Source organism: Ovis aries, chromosome 26, assembly GCF_016772045.2.
Source record: "Ovis aries strain OAR_USU_Benz2616 breed Rambouillet chromosome 26, ARS-UI_Ramb_v3.0, whole genome shotgun sequence".
NCBI classification, from domain to species: domain Eukaryota; kingdom Metazoa; phylum Chordata; class Mammalia; order Artiodactyla; family Bovidae; genus Ovis; species Ovis aries.
The window spans coordinates 20,082,531-20,101,882 of NC_056079.1; the positions used below are offsets into that span (position 1 = coordinate 20,082,531).

The following is a 19,352-nucleotide window of genomic DNA, read 5'->3' on the forward strand; positions in this document are numbered from 1 at the left end:
TGGCTAAAGAGTAGTGCTTTCAAGAGAGTTGGAAGTCAAAAAAGAGAGCTCTTTATTCTCTGAAAGTGAATGCAGGGAGATCAAACAGCAAAGACAGAGCTCAGCTTTGATGCCTCTTGGAAACTATCAGTAGCTTCTGAAGACATTATGGGAGAAAATGGAGATGTGTAGATGAGTAATTATGTGTGTTCATGGAAGCTAAGGGTCCAAGTGGAAAGAACATCATAGAATATAGGTTCTAGAGCATACTCTGTCACTGACCAAGTGACCCTAGATAAATTTTTTGAAGAGTTTTTATTCTCTCATTTTCAAAGAGGTTTTTGTTGGGGTTCTTCTTTAGCCATGAGTAGGAAAAACTATGGCACATGTGAAGTTGCTATAACATGAGTGATACTCAGTTTACCTCAGCTCTCTTAGCTGTGGTAGAAAGGTCCATTCTGCTTTTGAGCCCCTAGGCTGACATCTTGTAATGATTCCAGGAGATTTCCAGATAAGAATTTGTTTAATGAGGTAATTCCCTAGTGGTCCAGTAGTTATGACTCTGTGGTGTCACTGCTTAGGGTCTAGGTTTGATACCTGGTCGGGAACTGAATTCCTACTTAATGAATTCCTACTTAATGAATTCCTACTTTGTTCAGGCTTAAATAAATTTATATTTTTACCACTTTAAAGCTTATTTAAACTAGATGAGTCTGTCACTCTAGTTTTGAAACCAAACTTCCCTAAACTCAGGGCATTCATGATTTAAAAATATCACTTAAAAATGAGCTCACATTCATTTTTTTTTTCTTAACTGGCATTTTGTGTCTCCTTAATAAGACATGAGTCATGAAGAAGGGGTGATTTGTTAATATTGCTTGAGGGTAACTGGTCGCTAGGATTTTGTGCTTACTCTAGCCATCTCCCACCCCCACCACCCACCACTTCCCTACCTATCCTAGGAATCCATGACTTTCAGGGCCTGGCACACACTTCGTTGATTTTTAGCATGCCTTGTTGAAAACTGGAGTTGGTCAAGACAGGTTTAGGAACTGAGGTAAGTAGGCATATTGGTATGAAATTTTATGATTCCCTGGCTAGGAGTTGGGCTGTGTTTAATACTTGCTGGAGCTGAGCTGTCAGAGGCCAAAATTTCTTTTAGTGTCCTTGTTTTTGTCTCCTCTAGTTTTGGGATTTCCCTACAAACTTCCCTGAAAAAGAGAACTTTTCAGGGTCGGTCAGCTGTGAAAGTAAAAAAGTGACAGTGTTAGTCGCTCAGTCGTGTCCGATTCTGTGAGACTCCATGGACTGTAGCCCACCAGGCTGCTCTGTCCGTGGGATTTCCCAGGCAAGGATACTGGACTGCGTTGTCATTCCCTTCTCCAGAGAATCTTCCGACCCCTGGAAGCCACCAGGGCAGCCCTTTGCCCTGGAGAGGAAGCCTTTATTATGGAGAATGCTCTGGGGGTATTCTAAAATGGTTTCTTTCCCCTCCCTCTGCCACAGGCACCAGGTGACTTTTCTTGGCTCTTCTCTGTGAGAACCTGGTGGGGTTCCTGAGCATAAAGCCCCCAAAAACTGCAGCCCCAGGAGTTTCACCTTCACACTGGCCCTCCCTCAGCTCTCCAGCCATTCATTCAAATTACCATTTACAGGTTCTTGCCAGTTTCTGATTCTAGAGGCTACTGCTCCAGGGAAGCTAAACCCAGGTGTGAGTTCTTTGGGTTCCCTCTCTAAAGTTTGTCCTGAGACCTAAGGGCTCTGCTGTCTCTAGGAAACATCATTGATTTTCAGTTTGCTCAGGTTGTTTTTTCTTATTGTAGGGACATCTGAGCTCTTTAGATATCTGCCCTTTCTTTTAAAAACTGTATGGTTTTTAAAACAGTATGGTAAAAGTACATTGTTTCTCCAAGGGAAATAAGTATTTTAGTCCCTTTATCTCACTGTGCTGATATTTTATTATAATTATATGTGAAAACATAGAAACATAAATTTAGACCTAAACTTCATAGGTCTATAATTCTTAACCAATTTTTGGTTACAAATGTATTTTATAGATATAATGCATTTGTAAATTATATTAAACTCTACAAAAATACTAAAACTTTAATCAGCTGTATCACTTTAAGTTCATGTGATTGAACAGAACAGTTTTGATAGGCTTCACAGAAGGAAGATATAGTTGGTTCTGATGCTGTACTTGTCTGTTTCTGTATTTTAACTTCAATAATACTTCTGCAGAAAAGTTCTGTTTAGTATAGAGTTATATAAAATAATACAGTTACCATAAAAATTCTTCCTTTTTCCTATTTATGATCATCAAACAGAAGCTCTACTAGGATGTAATTTTTCAATATTGATTTTGATGAGGTTCTTTTGATAATTCTTTAAGGCATTATATTCACATGGAGAGATGTGTCCAATGTAGTGTTATTAAAACTTTTAATTATTAAAAGAATAAGTAGATAGTAAACATTACTGTCTAATTATTATTTTGAGTCAAGAATAGGAAAAATGTTATCTTTGTGCAAATTTATCACATAAATATATGGTATCGTGTACCTTATAACTAATGACCTTATAACCAATGACCTAGGCAAATGACCTACATTCAAATGTATCACTTCATGAATATAAAATATGTCTTCCTTTGAATTCAGCTTGCATTCCTCTAACACAAAGAATTCTATGAGACTCAAGTTAAGTTTTTTCAACCCATTTATTTAATTTTGAAACTTTATTTGAACATTAGGCATAATGTTATAATAGTCTTTGTGCTAGACACATATTCCATAAACAACAAAAATAAAGTCAAAGAATCCCATGGCAGTAACTGATGAGAAGGCAGCTATTCTTATGATCTGGAATTTGTCCATGTTTGTAGTTTGTTTTCAAACTACATTTGTCATGAAGGTGACTGACAATGCATACACTGATCTCAGACTGAGAAAAATGTATATTTTTGCTGAGTTTTGAAATCAGGTTAATTGGGTGTGACCTATGGGGTCAGGAAGCAACAGTTAGAACTGGACATGGAACAACCGACTGGTTCCAAATAGGAAAAGGAGTACGTCAAGGCTGTATATTGTCACCCTGCTTATTTAACTTATATACAAAATACATCATGAGAAACGCTGGGCTGGATGAAGCACAAGCTGGAATCAAGATTGCCGGGAGAAATATCAATAACCTCAGATATGCAGATGACACCCACCCTTATGGCAGAAAGTGAAGAGGAACTAAAAAGCCTCTTGATGGAAGTGAAAGTGGAGAGTGAAAAAGTTGGCTTAAAGCTCAACATTCAGAAAACGAAGATCATGGCATCTAGTCCCATCACTTCATGGCAAATAGATGGGGAAATAGTGGAAACAGTGTCAGACTTTATTTTGGGGGGGCTCCAAAATCACCGCAGATGGTGACTGCAGCCATGAAATAAAAAGACACTTACTCCTTGGAAGAAAAGTTATGACCAACCTAGATAGCATATTGAAAAGCAGAGACATTACTTTGCCAACAAAGGTCCGTCTAGTCAAGGCAATGGTTTTTCCAGTAGTCACGTATGGATGTGAGAGTCGGACCATAAAGAAACCTGAACGCTGAAGAATTGATGATTTTGAACTGTGGTGTTGGAGAAGACTCTTGAGGAGATCCAACCAGTTGATCCTAAAGGAAGTCAGTCCTGAATATTCATTGGAAGGACTGATGCTGAAGCTAAAGCTCCAATACTTTGGCCACCTGATATGAAGAACTGACTCATTGGAAAAGACCCTGATGCTGGGAAAGATTGGGGGCAGGAGGAGAACAGGATGACAAGAGATGAGATGATTGGATGGCATCAGCAACTCGATGGACATGAGTTTGAGTAAGCTCCTGGAGTTGGTGATGGACAAGGAAGCCTGGCATGCTGCAGTCAATGGGGTCTCAAAGAGTTGGACATGAGTAAGTGACTGAACTGACACAGGGCTACTTAAGATGATGGATCCTGGTGAAGAGTCCTAACAAAACATGGTCCACAGAAGGAGGACATGGCAGCCCACTCCAGTATTCCCTAGAGAACCCCATGGATGAACAGTGTGAAAAGACACAAAGATATGACTACAAAAGATGAAGCATCCAGGTTGGAAGGTGTCCAATATGCTACTGGGTAAAAGTGGAGGGCAATTATTTATGGCTTCAGATAGAATGAAGCAGCTGGGCCAAAGGAGAAATGACACTCAATTGTGAATGTTTCTAGTGGTGAAAGTAAAATTCGGTGCTGTCAAGAACAGTATTGTGTAAGAACCTGAAATGTTAGGTCCTTGAATCAAGGTAAATTTGATGTGGTCAAGCAGGAGATGGCAAGATTGAGCACTGACATCATAGGAATCAGTTAACTAAAATGGATGGAATGGATAAATTTAACTCAGATTATATCTACTACTGTGGACAAGAATTCCTTAGAAGAAATGGAGTAGTCCTCATAGTCTACAAGAGAGTCCAAAATGCAGTACTTGGGTGCAATCTCAAAAATGACAAATTATCTTTGTTCATTTCCCAGGCAAACCTTCAACATCACAGTAATCCAAGTCAATGCCCCAACCACTAATACCAAAGAAACTGAAGTTGACTGGTTCTTTGAAGACCTACAAGACCTTCTAGAACTAACACCAAAAAAAGATGTCCTTTTTCTCATAGAGATTAGAATGCAAAAGCAGGAAGTCAAGAGATATCTAGAATAACAGGCAAATTTGGCCTTCGAGTACAAAATGAAACAGGGCAAAGGCTAACAGAGTTTTGTCAAGAGAACATACTGCTCATAGCAAACAGCCTTTTCCAATGACACAAGAAATGACTCCACATATGGGCATCACCAAATGGTCAATACCAAAATCAGATTTATTATGTTCTTTGCAGCCAATTATGGATAAGCTCTATACAGTAAGCAGAAACAATACCTGGAACTGACTGTGGCTCAGATAATCAGCTCCTTATTGCAAAATTCAGACTTAAATTGAAGAAAGTGGGGAAAACCACTAGGTCATTCAGGTATGACCTAAATCAAATCCCCTATGATTATACAGTGAAGGTGATGAATAGCTTTAAGGGATTAGACAGAGTGCCTGAACAGAAGTTTGTACAGGAGGCAGTGACCAAAACCATCCCAAGGAAGAGAAATGCAAGAAGACAAAGCTGTTGTCCGAGAAAGCCTTATAAATAGGTGAAGAAAGAAGAGAAGTGAAAAGCAAGAGAGAAAGAGAAAAATAAAGCCAACTGAATGCTGAGTTCCAGAAAATAGCAAGGAGAGATAAGAAGGCCTTCTTAAATGAACAATGCAAAGAAATAGAGGAAAACAATAGAATGAGAACGACTAGAGAGCTCTTAAAAAAATTGGAGATACCAAGGGCATATTTCATGCAAAAATGTACATGATGAAGGAGAAAAACAGTAAGAACCTAACAGAAAAAGAAGAGATTAAGAATAGGTAGCAAGAATACACAGAAGAAATAAGCAAAAAAGTCTTAATAATCTGGATAACCACAATGGTGTTGTCACTCACCTAGAGCCAGACATCCTGGAGTGTAAAGTCAGATGGACCTTAGGAAGCATTACTATGAACAAAGCTGGTAAGAGTGATAGAATTCCAGCTGAGATATTTCAAATCCTTAAAGATGATGCTGTTAAAGTACTGCTCTCAATATGCCAGCAACTTGGGAAACTCAGCAGTGGCCACAGGACTAGAAAAGATCAGTTCTCATTCTAATCCCAAAGAAGGGCAATGTCGAAGAATGTATAGACTACACTGCAATTGTGCTCATTTCACATGCTAGCAAAGTTATGGTCAGAATCCTTCACGCTAGGCTTCAGCAGTATGTGAACTGAGAACTTCCAGATGTACAAGCCAGATTTAGTAAAGGACGAAGAACCAGAGATCAAATTGCCAGCATCTGAAATTTATAGAGGGTTATAGAGAAAGCAAGAGAATTCTAGAAAAACATCTACTTCTGCTTCATTTACTGCACTAAACCTTTGGCTGTGTGGATCACAACAAACTGTGATATTAAAATTCTTAGAGATGGGAATACCAGACCACCTTACCTGTCTCCTGAGAAACCTGTATGCAGGTCAAGAAAGCAACAGTTAGAATTGGATATGGAACAACGGACTTGTTCAAAATTGGGAAAGGAGTATGTCAAGGCTGTATGTTGTCACCATGCTTATTTAACATATTCTGTTTATATCACGTGAAATGCCAGGCTAGATGAATCACATGCTGGAATCAAGATTGCTGGGAGAAATATCAACAACTTCAGATACACAGATAATACCACCCTTATGGCAGAGACTGAAGAGGAACTAAAGAGCCTCTTGATGAGGATGAAAGAAGAGAGTGAAAAGGCTGGCTTGAAACTCAGCATTCAAAAAACTGAGATCACGACATCCGGTCCTACCACTTCATGGAAGATAGAAAGGGAAAAGGTGGAAACATGACAGCTTTTATTTTCTTGGGCTCCAAAATCACTGTGGACAGTGACTGAAACTGTGAAATTAAAAGATGCTTGCTCCTCAGAAGGAAAGCTATGGCAAACTGAAACAACATACTGAAAAGCAGAGACATCAGTTTGCCAACAAAGGTTTGTATAGTGAAAGCTATGGTTTTTCCAGTAGTACTGTACAAACATGAGAGTTGGACCATAAAGAAAGCTGAGTGCCAAAGAATTAATGCTTTCAAACTGTGGTGCTGGAGCAGACTCTTGAGAGTTGTTGGATAGCAAGGAGATCCAACCAGTCCTTCCTAAAGGAAATCAACCCTGAATATTCATTGGAAGAACTAATGCTGAAGCTGAAACTCCAATATTTTCCAATGAGTTTGGAAAATACCCTGAGGCTGGGAAAGACTGAAGACAAAAAGAGAAGGGGCTGGCAGAGGAGGAGATGGTTAGATAGCATCACTGACTTAATGGGCATGAATTTGAGCAAACTCCAGGAGATAGTGGAGGAAAGAATAGCCTGACTTGCTTCAGTCCATGGGATTGCAGAGAGTTGGACATGACTTAATGACTGGACAACAAAAACATATAGAAGCAGATCAAAAGAAAATACAGTGAGTTCTGATGTTAGTCTCCACGTCTTCTCCTAAGAATCTGGTGACCTAGTGTGGTCACAGAGTAGCCTTCATGTTGGTCTAGCCTGGGTTGATGTCTGCAATCCTATTCTTGGCTCAGGCTGTCTGGCCAGCATTTGTGCTGCCAGCTTCATTGCCTGTTACTATTGCTGTTATACTGCTGCTTTCTTTTCTGCTTTCTTTTTTCAAGCACTGTGCACTATTCCTGGGTTCTCTCTACCAGGGGTTACTGTTCTGTGGTGCCAGAACATCATTTTGACCATCTCTTGATAGAAAGTAGGATCCCTCCCTCTTTGAGCACCATGAAGTGCCCATGAAATATAAAGTAAACACTTTTCCCCAAAAGAATCAGATCTAAAAATTAGCTCAATAGTGTGTTTTTTTTTTTACATGTCCTATTGGAACTGGAATGTGATTAAATAAATGAGATTTAAAAATATGTAAAACTCTGACAGGTATAGAAGATGAAAGTCATTCCTTTGTTCTGATCCCATGCCCGAGACCCCTTTCCTCTATTATACTTCTCAGGAAATAAATAACTTTTTAGATGCTCAAAGGGATCTACAGAAATTGCTAACATCACCATAGACAGAGCTGAAGTGAGCAGTAAGGGATTGCTTTTACTTGGTGGGTATCCTTTCCTCTTCTGCTTTGTGTTTGAAGCTAGAGATAAGGGATCTAGGGAAAAGGATTAAGAAAAACAAATCACTTAAACATAGAGTCTTCCCTCAAGGTTATACAGTATGAAGGAGATCATGAGTATTAGTGGAAGATATTGAGATTAATAAAAGATTAATAGTAATGAGAATATTATAGAAAGCAGACCTATCTTACAAAAAGGAAAAGATTAATCTTCCATATGTTATGTATGCTGTTACAATAATCCCAATTGTTTTTCATTTAACTTCTCTTTTTCTTTTGTAATGTCCTAGATGGAAAGAGGAATGAGTTATCTGACAAATTTAGATTCTGCAAACTTGTGCACTGAAAAGAGTACTATTGAAATACACTGTTAAGAAAGATTTTCAACATACAAATGTGTCATTTCCTTTCTTCTTGTGCTGTGCTGAAATATTATGTGATAAAGGTTTTAGGTTTCAATTGTTACAAGAGGGAAGTGGATAAATCAGTGCTGCCGTCTTTAGGACATATGGTAAAAGAAGTTTTACTTGTATTTTCTCCCAAATTGTTTCTGTTGAATATATGGGTCTACTCTGTGTATTTTTGTGTGTCTACATGTGTGTGTGTATGTTGTATGAGAGAGCTGTTTACATATGTGATCAGTAATTTTTGGTACAGTTTTGAATCCTATCACTAATAACTCGTTTTGATTGTTTCAATGATAGAGATTTCTGCTAGGTTTTCTGTGGGTGAAAAATGTATATATGTGCACAAATATATATGACATATATATATGATATATATTTTTAAGTTGAACTAGCAAGAAATTTTAGGCATATAAATGTGCATATTTTGTTGCTAATTATTGGCTTTACTCAATGTGATTAAATATATCTTAGTCTAATCTTAGTTTTTACATAATACTCTTGACTTTAATCTAATACTTTTATTACCTCTATTGCTCATATAACAAATATTAGTTGGGCATCTACTGTGTGCACTTTCTAGATGTAAGGAAGGGACATAAAAAATGAAAGTCTCTGTCTTTAGGAAAATCAAGATCTAAGGCAAATTGGCATGATGTAATTTGAGCACCATAAAAGTGGTATGCAAATGCTATATGTAAATACTCTGAGAATACAGGAGAGGCCAAAATTACTTCAAGAGGAGAAAGAAGAATCTTCATGGAGCTGTTAGAATTTACATTCATCTCGAAGAATGGTTAAGATTTACACAGTATAAAATGCGATTAGCATTCTCATTAGCCACGTGAAAATAGTGATAGAAAAGTCATAAAACTGAGATTATAAATGTTTTATACAGGAATTAGGAGCTGTTTTTTTGGTCGTACACTGCCTACCTTCAGGTCCCAACTTCCCCGTTCACTAGTTGTGTACCATTAACTGGATACTTAAATGTTTTAGGTCTTGGTTTCCCAGCTTGTAAAATTGAGAACATACCTCATGGTGCTGTTGTGAGGATAAAATAAGAAAATTTCATATTTAAAAAAAAGTGATGGTTTAAAATAATGGTGATTCATTTATTTGTGGTTGTCTATGTATCAGAAAATTCATAAAAATTATTTTTAATCCTCATAATAATTTTTAAATTCATATTATAACCATATATATCTGTGTATATATAGATATATATCTGAGATATCATTTAGCTCTCACTAAAATCTAAATGATTCTAAAATAAACATTGTTACTGAACAGTGGTGAATTTGGTTTAAAACATTAAGTGACTAGAATCTCTGTAAATGTGTACAATCTTTTTAAAGAGAAGTCAGACAGTGGATACTAAGAAGTTTGAGATAGTATTCCTGTTATCTGATAGTTCAACATATAATGAATTACCTAAAGAAACATTTAGGCTAAAAAGAAGAAACCTAAGTTATGCAAATATTTCCAGCAGCAGCATCTGTATCAGTAACACATTGCCCTTCAAAGAACAGGGAACATATCTTATTTTGAAGAATTATAAGAAAATGGCTGCATAAATAAGGTACATATATTCAATGAATTATTATGTAGCCCATCATTTTAAACTTGAAAAAAATAATTTCAATTATAGAGATACTGATATGAATTTAAGGGAAATACATAAAACCAGATGATAACATACTTTATAGTATCAATTTGTAATGTGGATGCACTCAATTTTTTCCTTTATTGGGGTGATGGAATGATAGAAATTTTGTCCCAACTTGTCTTCAATAGTGTTACAATATTTTTATAATAAAAACAGGAATAAAGAAAAGTATGTTTCCAAACAGAATAATACTGAATTTCTTTCATTAAGGTTTTCCTGTTGTAGCTTCTATAAATTTTTCACCCTCTTCATGAAGAGCTGATACTGCAGAGAGGTGTTTCACTTCTCATGAGAACGTGCTTTTAATAGATTACATACACTCAGAAGATTTCACAGTTCTTTGTCAGTGCATTGACATTTGATAGGAAGCTGTAACATGTGAGGTTACTTTTTCTTTTAACTTTGGAAAAAGCAGTTAAAGGCTCATTAGGATTGTGTGAATTGTCTGCTGGCTTCTAACAAAGCCTCACATGTGTATGTTTTCTAACATTCCTAAACAAACAGCACTGATAGAGTAAGGAACTGAAGGAATCCAGTAAGTCTAACAAATCCCTCTGAGGCAAAAGTGGGAACCTCGGGGGTGAGATATTTTTGTTTCAGTTTCCTGTTGACACATTGATTCAAAGAAAAACCTTTCATTTACCAGTAGATAGCAGAACAGGTTTTTATATTTCTTCAATTCACTAATGCAAACTTTCCTTGAAGCATGACTCCAGGTATAAAATCCAGTCATCTTGCAAACTATTTTGTCTTTCATTTATTTGTGGAGTTTCTCCTAATGTTCTTATGTACATGATGAACACCAGTGACAGGAACTCTATTCATTGAACCAAAGAGATAAAAACCACTGAATCATGACTCTAACTTGTGTGAGAAGAGACAAACAATAGACAAGACAAATAAGGGAAATGTATTTCATGTTGGATGGTGATAAGTTGGGGGTGGGGGGCAGATCAAGGCAAGACAGAGAAGAGGAAGTGAAAGAGGTAGGTTGCCATTTCAGATCTGATGCTGGAGAAAAGTCTGTCTGAGTGAGTGAGATGGGAATGTATTTATAGGATTTCAGCAGAGTGACACATCTGACTTACTTTTTTTTAAATTAATTAGTTAATTTTAATTAGAGGCTAATTACTTTACAATATTGTAGTGGTTTTTGGCATACATAGACATCAATCAACCATGGGTGTACATGTGTTCCCCATCCTGAACTCCCCTCCCACCTCCCTCCCCATTCCATCCCTCAGGGTCATCCCAGTGAACCAGCCCTAAGCGCCCTGTTTCATGCATTGAACCTGGACTGTCAATCTATTTCACATATGGTAATATACATGTTTCAATGCTATTCTCTCAAATCATCTCACCCTCACCTTCTACCACAGAATCCAAAAGTCTATTCTTTATATCTGGTTCTCTTTTGCTGTTTTGCATATAGGGTTCATCATCACCATCTTTCTAAATTCCATATATATGCATTAATATACTGTATTGGTGTTTTTCTTTCTGACTTACTTCATTCTGTATAATAGGCTCCAATTTCATCCACCTCATTAGAACTGATTCAAATGCATTCTTTTTAATAGCTGAGTAATATTCCATTGTGTGTATGTACCACAGCTTTCTTACCCATTCGTCTGCTGATGGACATCTAGGTTGCTTCCATGTCTGAGCTATTGTAAACAGTGCTGCGATGAACATTGGGGTACACGTGTCTCTTTCAGTTCTGGTTTCCACAGTGTGAATGCCCAGAAGTGGGATTGCTGGGTCATATGGCAGTTCTATTTCCAGTTTTTTAAGGAATCTCCACACTATTCTCCATAGTGGCTGTACTAGTTTGCATTCCCACCAACAGTGTAAGAGGGTTCCCTTTTCTCCATACCCTCTCCAGCATTTATTATTTGTAGACTTTTTGATAGTAGCCATTCTGACTGGCATGAGATGGTACCTCATTGTGGTTTTGATGTGCATTTTTCTGATAATGAGAGATGTTGAGTGTCTTTTCATGTGTTTGTTAGCCATCTGTATGTCTTCTTTGGAGAAATGTCTGTTTAGTTCTTTGGCCCATTTTTTGATTAGGTTGTTTATTTTTCTGGAATTAAGCTGCATGAGCTGCTTGTATATTTTTGAGATTAATTCTTTGTCAGTTGCTTTGTTTGCTATTATTTTCTCCCATTCAGAAGGCTGTCTTTTCACCTTGCTTATAGGTTCCTTCATTGTGCAAAAACTTTTAAGTTTAATTAGGTCCCACTTGTTTATTTTTGCTTTTATTTCTATTACTCTGGGAAGTGGGTCATAGAGGATCCTGCTGTGATTTATGTCAGGGAGTGTTTTGCCTATGTTTTCCTCTAGGAGTTTTATAGTTTCTGGTCTTACATTTAGATCTTTAATCCATTTTGAGTTTATTTTTGTGTATGGTGTTAGAAAGTGTTCTAGTTTCATTCTTTTACAAGTGGTTGACCAGTTTTCCCAGTACCACTTGTTAAAGAGATTGTCTTTCCTCCATTGTATATTCTTGCCTCCTTTATCAGAGATAAGGTGTCCATAGGTGTGTGGATTTATCTCTGGGCTTTCTATTTTGTTCCATTGATCTATATTTCTATCTTTGTGCCAGTACCATACTGTCTTGATGACTGTAGCTTTGTAGTATAGTCTGAAGTCAGGTTGATTCCTCCAGTTCCAGTCTTCATTCTCAAGATTGCTTTTGCTATTTGAGGTTTTTTGTTGTTTTTTTTTTTTTTTTTGTATTTCCATACAAATTGTGAAGTTATTTGTTCCAGTTCTCTGAAAAATACTGTTGGTAGCTTGATAGGTATTGTATTGAATCTATAGATTGCTTTGAGTAGTATACTCATTTTCACTATATTGATTCTTCTGATCCATGAACATGGTATATTTCTCCATATATTTGTGTCATCTTTTACTTCTTTCATCAGTATTTTATAGTTTTCTGTAAATAGGTCTTTTGTGTCTTTAGGTAGATTTATTCCTAAGTATTTTATTCTTTTTATTGCAATGGTGGATGGAATTGTTTCCTTAATTTCTCTTTCTGTTTTCTCATTGTTAGTGTATAGGATTGCAAGGGATTTCTGTGTGTTAATTTTATATCCTGCAACTTTACTATATTCATTGATTAGCTCTAGTAATTTTCTGGTGGTGTCTTTAGGGTTTTATATGGAAAGGATCATGTCATCTGCAAACAGTGAGAGTTTTACTTCTTCTTTTCCAATCTGGATTCCTTTTATTTCTTTTTCTCCTCTGATTGCTGTGGCTAATACTTCCAAAACTATGTTGAATAGTAGTGGCACCCTTGTCTTCTTCCTGACTTTAGGGGAAATGCTTTCAATTTTCTACCATTAAGGATAATGTTTGCTGTGAGTTTATCATATATGGCTTTTATTATGTTGAGGTATGTTCCTTCTATGCCTGCTTTCTGGAGGGTTTTTATCATAAATGGATGTTGAATTTTGTCAAAGGCTTTCTCTGCCTCTATTGAGATAATCATGTGGTTTTTATCTTTCAATTTGTTAATGTAGTGTATCATATTGATTGATTTGCAAATACTGAAGAATCCTTGTATCCCTGGGATAAAAGCCACTTGGTCATGATGTCAATCTGACTTACTTTTGAAGAGGACCATTCTAGAAGTTGTGTGGAAAATAAAATGGAAGGATTAACATGAAGCTGAGAGACCTATGCAAAAGTGAAAGTGAAAGTCACTCAGTGGTGTCTGACTCTTTGCGACCCCATGGACTATACAGTCCATGGAATTCTCCAAGCCAGGATTATAGAGTGGGTAGCCTTTCCCTTCTCCAGGGAATCTTCTCAACCCAGGCATCAAACCCAGGCCTCCCATATTGTAGGCAGATTCTTTACCAGTTGAGCCACCAGGGAAGCCCAAGAATACTGGGTCTTCCCAACCTAGGAATTGAACTAGAGTCTCCTGCATTGCAGGTAGGATTCTTTACCAACTGAGCTATCAGGGAAGCCAGAGAGACCTATTGGGAGCTATTAAATTAGCCCAGGATTGTAATAACAAACAGATGATATAAATGGGTGGCATGCCAACATCAGAAACCCTGGAAAAAGAAAAGTTAGGTTGATGTGAAAAGTACCCCATTGTAGCTAGCTGTATTATATCTATCTATCTATCTATCTATCTATCTATCTATCTATCTATCTCTTTATTTATAAATCTGATTCTGAGACATGAGATCTGAGCTGGGTATTTTGGCTTAGTCAGCATGTAGGTAGTAGTTCATGCCATTCAAGCCATGGAAATAAATGAGCTTCTCAGGACAATTTTGGAGACTGAGAACAAAAGAAAGTAGTAATAGAAAATGCCAGCAATCTTATGGCAGCATCATCTATGATTAATTTCATCTTTTTTTCAATGGAAAAAAGTATACTTCATGATTAACCAACCCTTGTTATAAACCTCTCCAGAGAACAAACAGAACTCATTGTTCACCAGAGTAACCAGAGGGGATTCTTTTTCATTCATTGCTCCACTCAACAGACTTTAGTGTTCATCTCACTTTCAGCTCTCTGTACCTCTGTTGTCCACATGTGGTCATTCAGTCTAACCCACTTGTAGACATTTATTAGAGGGTTTTCTTTTTCAAAGATTTTAAATCTACCCAAAGAAATCATAGTTTGAAATCCAGTAATCTAAAAGATATATGTTATCATCTAAAGCCCATAAAAGATAGATCGAAGTATAGAGGCCTAATGAAAAACAAAACTGAACTTAGTCTCTGTTCAGTTCAGTTCAGTCGCTCAGTCATGTCCGACTCTTTGCGACCCCATGAATCGCAGCATGCCAGGTATCCCTGTCCATCACCATCTCCCGGAGTTCACTCAGACTCACGTCCATCGAGTCCGTGATGCCAGTGCCCAAATATTCAACAAGTATATATCAAGTGTACTCTATACTCCAGATTGCTTTAGGCTCTGCCAATATAATATTGAACAAAACTAGACATGGTCCCACCTCTTCTGTAGCTCACAGTCTAGCGAGATTTATCAGATTTAAAATTTTTTAAATTTTGCAAAAATATTTTTTACAAAGAAATTCCCATCTAGAAGACTGACTAATATAAGGATGTTTCCTTTGTATGTAAGTGAAAATGGAGTCATAATATCTCAGCTACTGGGACCAGAACCAGAGTCAAACACATTGAGAAGAGACTTGTGAGCAGACTGACAGGGAAATATTTCTAGGTGCATAGCAGGGGTACCTAAATGTATGCTTGGCTGTTGAGTTGTTAAGACTCTGGGCTTCCAATGCAGGGAACGTAGGTTTGTTCCCTAGTCAGAGAGCTAAGATCCTGCATGCCATGGGATACAGCAAAAAAAAAAAAAAAAAAAAAAAAGTAGACTTTGTGAGCCCATCCTTTATAAACTGAGTTCAAATGTTAAAAGCTTTGCCAGAGTCCCAGTGCTTTGAACTGTAGTTTAAAAAAGAATTTAGCTGTCTCATTGTCATCTCATTCTTGAAAGTAATGTTTTTGATTTTTTCCCATGGCAAGTTAAAAACTATCATCCAAATCAAATAATAGAGTGAATTAAAAAGGTGAGAAATGGCAGGAGAGTCTGGGTCTGAATTAATCAGTTTGGTTTCCTATGATAGTGTTCGCCGATAATTGTTTATTTAGTTTTACCTCTGCCTAAGCAGTGTTCTTGCCTGGAGAATCCCAGGGACGGGGGAGCCTGGTGAGCTGCTGTCTATGGGGTCGCACAGAGTCAGACACGACTGAAGCGGCTTAGCAGCAGCAGTAGCAAGAAAAGGGGATGTCGTCCTAACTTCCCCCTCTGCCAGCTTCCTCCACAGTGACTGAACCGTTTAAAGAATACACTCCTAGGTTAGATCGACCAGACTTACAAAAAAGTAAAACCAATTTACAGAATGATGTATGTACAAACTGCAAAATAAAATAACTCCTTGGAAATATATATTTTTTAAATATATTGACAGGAGTTGCCACATCCTTATTTTCAGTACCTCTTCCCAAAGCAGGGTGAACATTTGCGTGTGAATGATTGCCCATTTTCTGGAGGAGATAAGAGTTCAGTGTCCTGAAGTTACCAGGGTACACAGTTGCAACTTCAGCTGTGTTAAATCCATAACTCAGCATTAGAGAAAATAAACAATGATCAGAAGATGTTGGCTTTATGCTAAACTTATCAATCAAATGAATTGAACTGTTTCCAAGAAAAAGTCATACAGTTTATTTTGACAAATGTTCTTAAAGTTGTGGTCCTCAGACTGGCAGCAGCAGCATGACTAGAAAACTTGTCTGAATTGCAAATTGTTGTTGTTTAGTTTCTAAGTCGTGTCCAACTCTTCTGCGACCCCATGGACTGTAACCTGCCAGGCTCCTCTGTCCATGGGATTTCCTAAGCAGGAATACTAGGGTGGGTTGCCATTTCCTTCTCCAGGGGATCTTCCCTGATTGGGGATTGAACCCCACGTCTCGTGCCTTGGCAGGCAGATTCTTTACCACTGAACCACCAGGGAAGCCTGCAAGTTGTTGATCCCTACCCTAAATATGAGAAGTTTTGCAGGTTGGGACCATCAATCTGTTTTAAAGTAAGCCTTTTAAATGATTCTAATGCATCTTAAAGAGACATAGATATAGATTAGGTCATAAAATATGTGTGTGTACGCTCAGTGGTGTCCAGCTCTTTGAAATTGTGTTTTAAAAGGTACAAGCACATATTTGAGGTGCTGCCAATGTATATAGTGAGGGAAGTCTTGATAGGAAAATATATAAGAAAATTTTTTTAAAAAAAGGAAAAGAAGGGAAAGGAAAGGAAAATAAAAACTTAGTTTTTCCTGTGGCTCCTTATCTTGTGACTGGACTTTGTTTTCTGTTTCTAAAGGGATAAACAGATGCCTTGGCAGAAGAAGATTTGGCTGATAAAGCTCTGATAAAATATCACGGGAAATATTTGTTTCAGATTTTCAGCTACTACTTGTTCTAAGGGAAATTCTTTTTAACTTTTTAGCTAAACAGTTGTTTTCTGCCAGTTGAGAATTTTTCCTTTTTTAGCTAAAGAGAGCAAAGTTACCTCTCACTCTAAAAAAACCCACATACTTCAATCATAAGTGTACATTTGTACATGGAAAAACTCATGAGTGGGTTCCATGTAAGTCTGTCTTTTAATGTTGAAATGAAAATTCATGGGTAGTTATGTTGGCATATATTTGACAGAGATGTATGTAAATGTAATTAATTATACTTGTTCCCTGGCTAAAATTGGATTTTAACTGTAAATTTCAATGTGAAACATGATACCAAAGGGCCCTAGCAATTCTGTGTGTAATTAACATGTTTTTCCATGTGTTTGATAGAAGTATGGCACAGTGGGATGACTTTCCTGATCAGCAAGAAGACACTGACAGCTGTACAGAGTCTGTGAAGTTCGATGCTCGCTCAATGACAGCTTTGCTTCCTCCCCGTAAGTAGAATAAGGGAGGGTGCTCATGGACATTGTCCTTGAAGTTAGTGAGACTGTAAAATTTTGGTCATGAGACTTACTCTATCTGCCTGGTTGGATCTCAGTCTTAGTCACCTGACAGATGGAATATCCCATCTTGCTTGTATTGTGGTTGCTCCTTCTCTTTTTTCCTTCATTTTCCCCCTTTTCCTTATTTTTTAAATTTTCTTTACCTAATTTTTTCCTCCTTTTTCTGTTCAATTCCTCACAGAACATTACTGAATACTACCTAAAATTTCATTTTAATTTGCAACCTGAAAACAAAATTTCCTTCTTTTTTGCTAAACAACAAAAGCAATGGCCATAGGAAAGAATGTTTTAATGAATGTTTTATTCACTTAACCAGAGAAACATCTTCTGCTAGTAAGATTCCCTCTATATTGAGTTAACTTTTCTACAATTAGCATCTCAACATATGAATTGCTGGTTCATATAAAGAAATAATACTAAAATATTAGTATATTCTGAAATATCCAGAGGGTGGGCTTTACTGATCCATTCCAATGTTTAATCAAAGTGTGAATTTTGTTATTTATTTTTTTTCAGCTTGTATTCAAATCACAAGAGGCATCCAAATACAAAACTATTGAGGTAGAATGAGAAAAGGAAATTTACATAATTACCATCAGAAGTAATGTTTTTCTTATTCCACTTAAAATCTGAAAAAATATATATAATTATTAATATATGGTTGCTTGAGGAACTTTATTTTCATCCAGAATGTTCACATTCCCATGTGAAACAGAAGAATAAAATTTATGTTTATGTGTGTTTTGGTATGGTATCAGTATTAAAATTTATCAGTGAATGCATCCAATGAGACAAGTATGGCTTGGAGAAGATAGTAACTTTGTCCTGGATGTTTAGTTAGTGGATAGATCAAATGTCCACAGCAATTTCTGTATTGACTTCTCCTTTTGACTGTCCCTTTTACTTCCTGCTGAATAAACGAGAACCTATTTCTTGTTTCCTTTTTATTCCAGTAGGTTTGATACTAACCATATAATTGGAGATTTTAAAAAGTTTTAATTAAGTAAGATGAGTAAGTTCTCTAACAGGAGGTTGGACTTTTGTTTTTTAGATCCTAAAAATGGCCCAACTCTTCAAGAGAGGATGAAGTCTTATAAAGCTGCACTGATCACCCTTTATCTCATTGTGTTTGTAGTTATCGTGCCCATCATTGGCATAGTGTCAGGTACAGTACTCTAGTTCTGAAACTCATCTAGTAAATTATTTAGTGCAGATGCAGAAAGAAGCATTAGTCTTTGGTATGTGGCAAATTCGTAAGAATTTGAACTTCAGATCAAAAAATATTCCTCAAATTTATTTCATGAAAAAAAAAAACAGATTCTGCAAAGTTATTGCATAAAAAACTTTAAATAAATAGCCTAGACAATGGAACTTTAAGATAAAAATATGAATATGTAAAGGTTAGATGGAAAGAATTGACCGTTTCAGCAATGTTATCATCTGAAGTCCTGTGAAGTTCTAATGATGCATCATAAATTTCATGGTAAGCATTCTAGTTGCAAATGTGAAGATATAAACATGACTGTTTATTTTAGCAATGCCTAAAATATAAAAACAAGCCAGTTGTTCTGGAAAAATGCTCTTATTCCTAGTATTGAGAGCAGAAAGAAATATCCCTACAAGTCTTCAGAGGAAACCTCAGAAACTAGTGACCTATCCCTCAGCAGTATTTGTCCTTTATATGGTCACATATTTCATGAGGGTTTTATTTAAAACCTCTCTAAAAATGAACTGATAGCATCCTTTCAAACAAACAAACAAAAAAAATAGAACACTTTGCTTGGGCCCTACATGATATTTTTCAGGTATATATTTGTTTTTAAGAGTTTGGCTTGAGTTGGGGATACATCTAAAGAGTTTATACAGGGAGGGATAGCTTGCATGTAACTTAAGCAAATTTATAAACATTATTTCCCTCAGGACCATTTTTGAGGGATTTGATTGACATTTGAATTTATTTGCCTTGTAGCTCCCTTTTCCTCTGAGAGTGACAAAATGTCTAGACATATGCTTGAACAAGAGATAGGCT

At 36.8% G+C, this 19,352-nt stretch overlaps 1 protein-coding gene across 4 annotated transcripts in view; it reads left to right on the plus strand.

Moving 5' to 3' along the window:
* Positions 1 to 966: 966 nt before the first annotated feature.
* Positions 967 to 19,352, plus strand: part of MSR1 (macrophage scavenger receptor 1) — an 85,375-nt gene continuing 66,989 nt past the window's right edge. For 2 of the 4 annotated variants that reach the window (XM_060407054.1, XM_060407055.1), the window contains exons 1-3: positions 8,181 to 16,382; positions 17,148 to 17,254; positions 18,375 to 18,488. In XM_060407054.1, coding sequence (XP_060263037.1) covers positions 16,342 to 16,382; positions 17,148 to 17,254; positions 18,375 to 18,488 — 262 coding nt within the window. In that variant the 5' untranslated portion in view covers positions 8,181 to 16,341. Of the gene's footprint in view, positions 1,037 to 8,180; positions 16,383 to 17,147; positions 17,255 to 18,374; positions 18,489 to 19,352 lie in introns of those variants that run through there. The other 2 variants (XM_012105831.4, XM_004021736.4) reach the window with 2 other exon arrangements.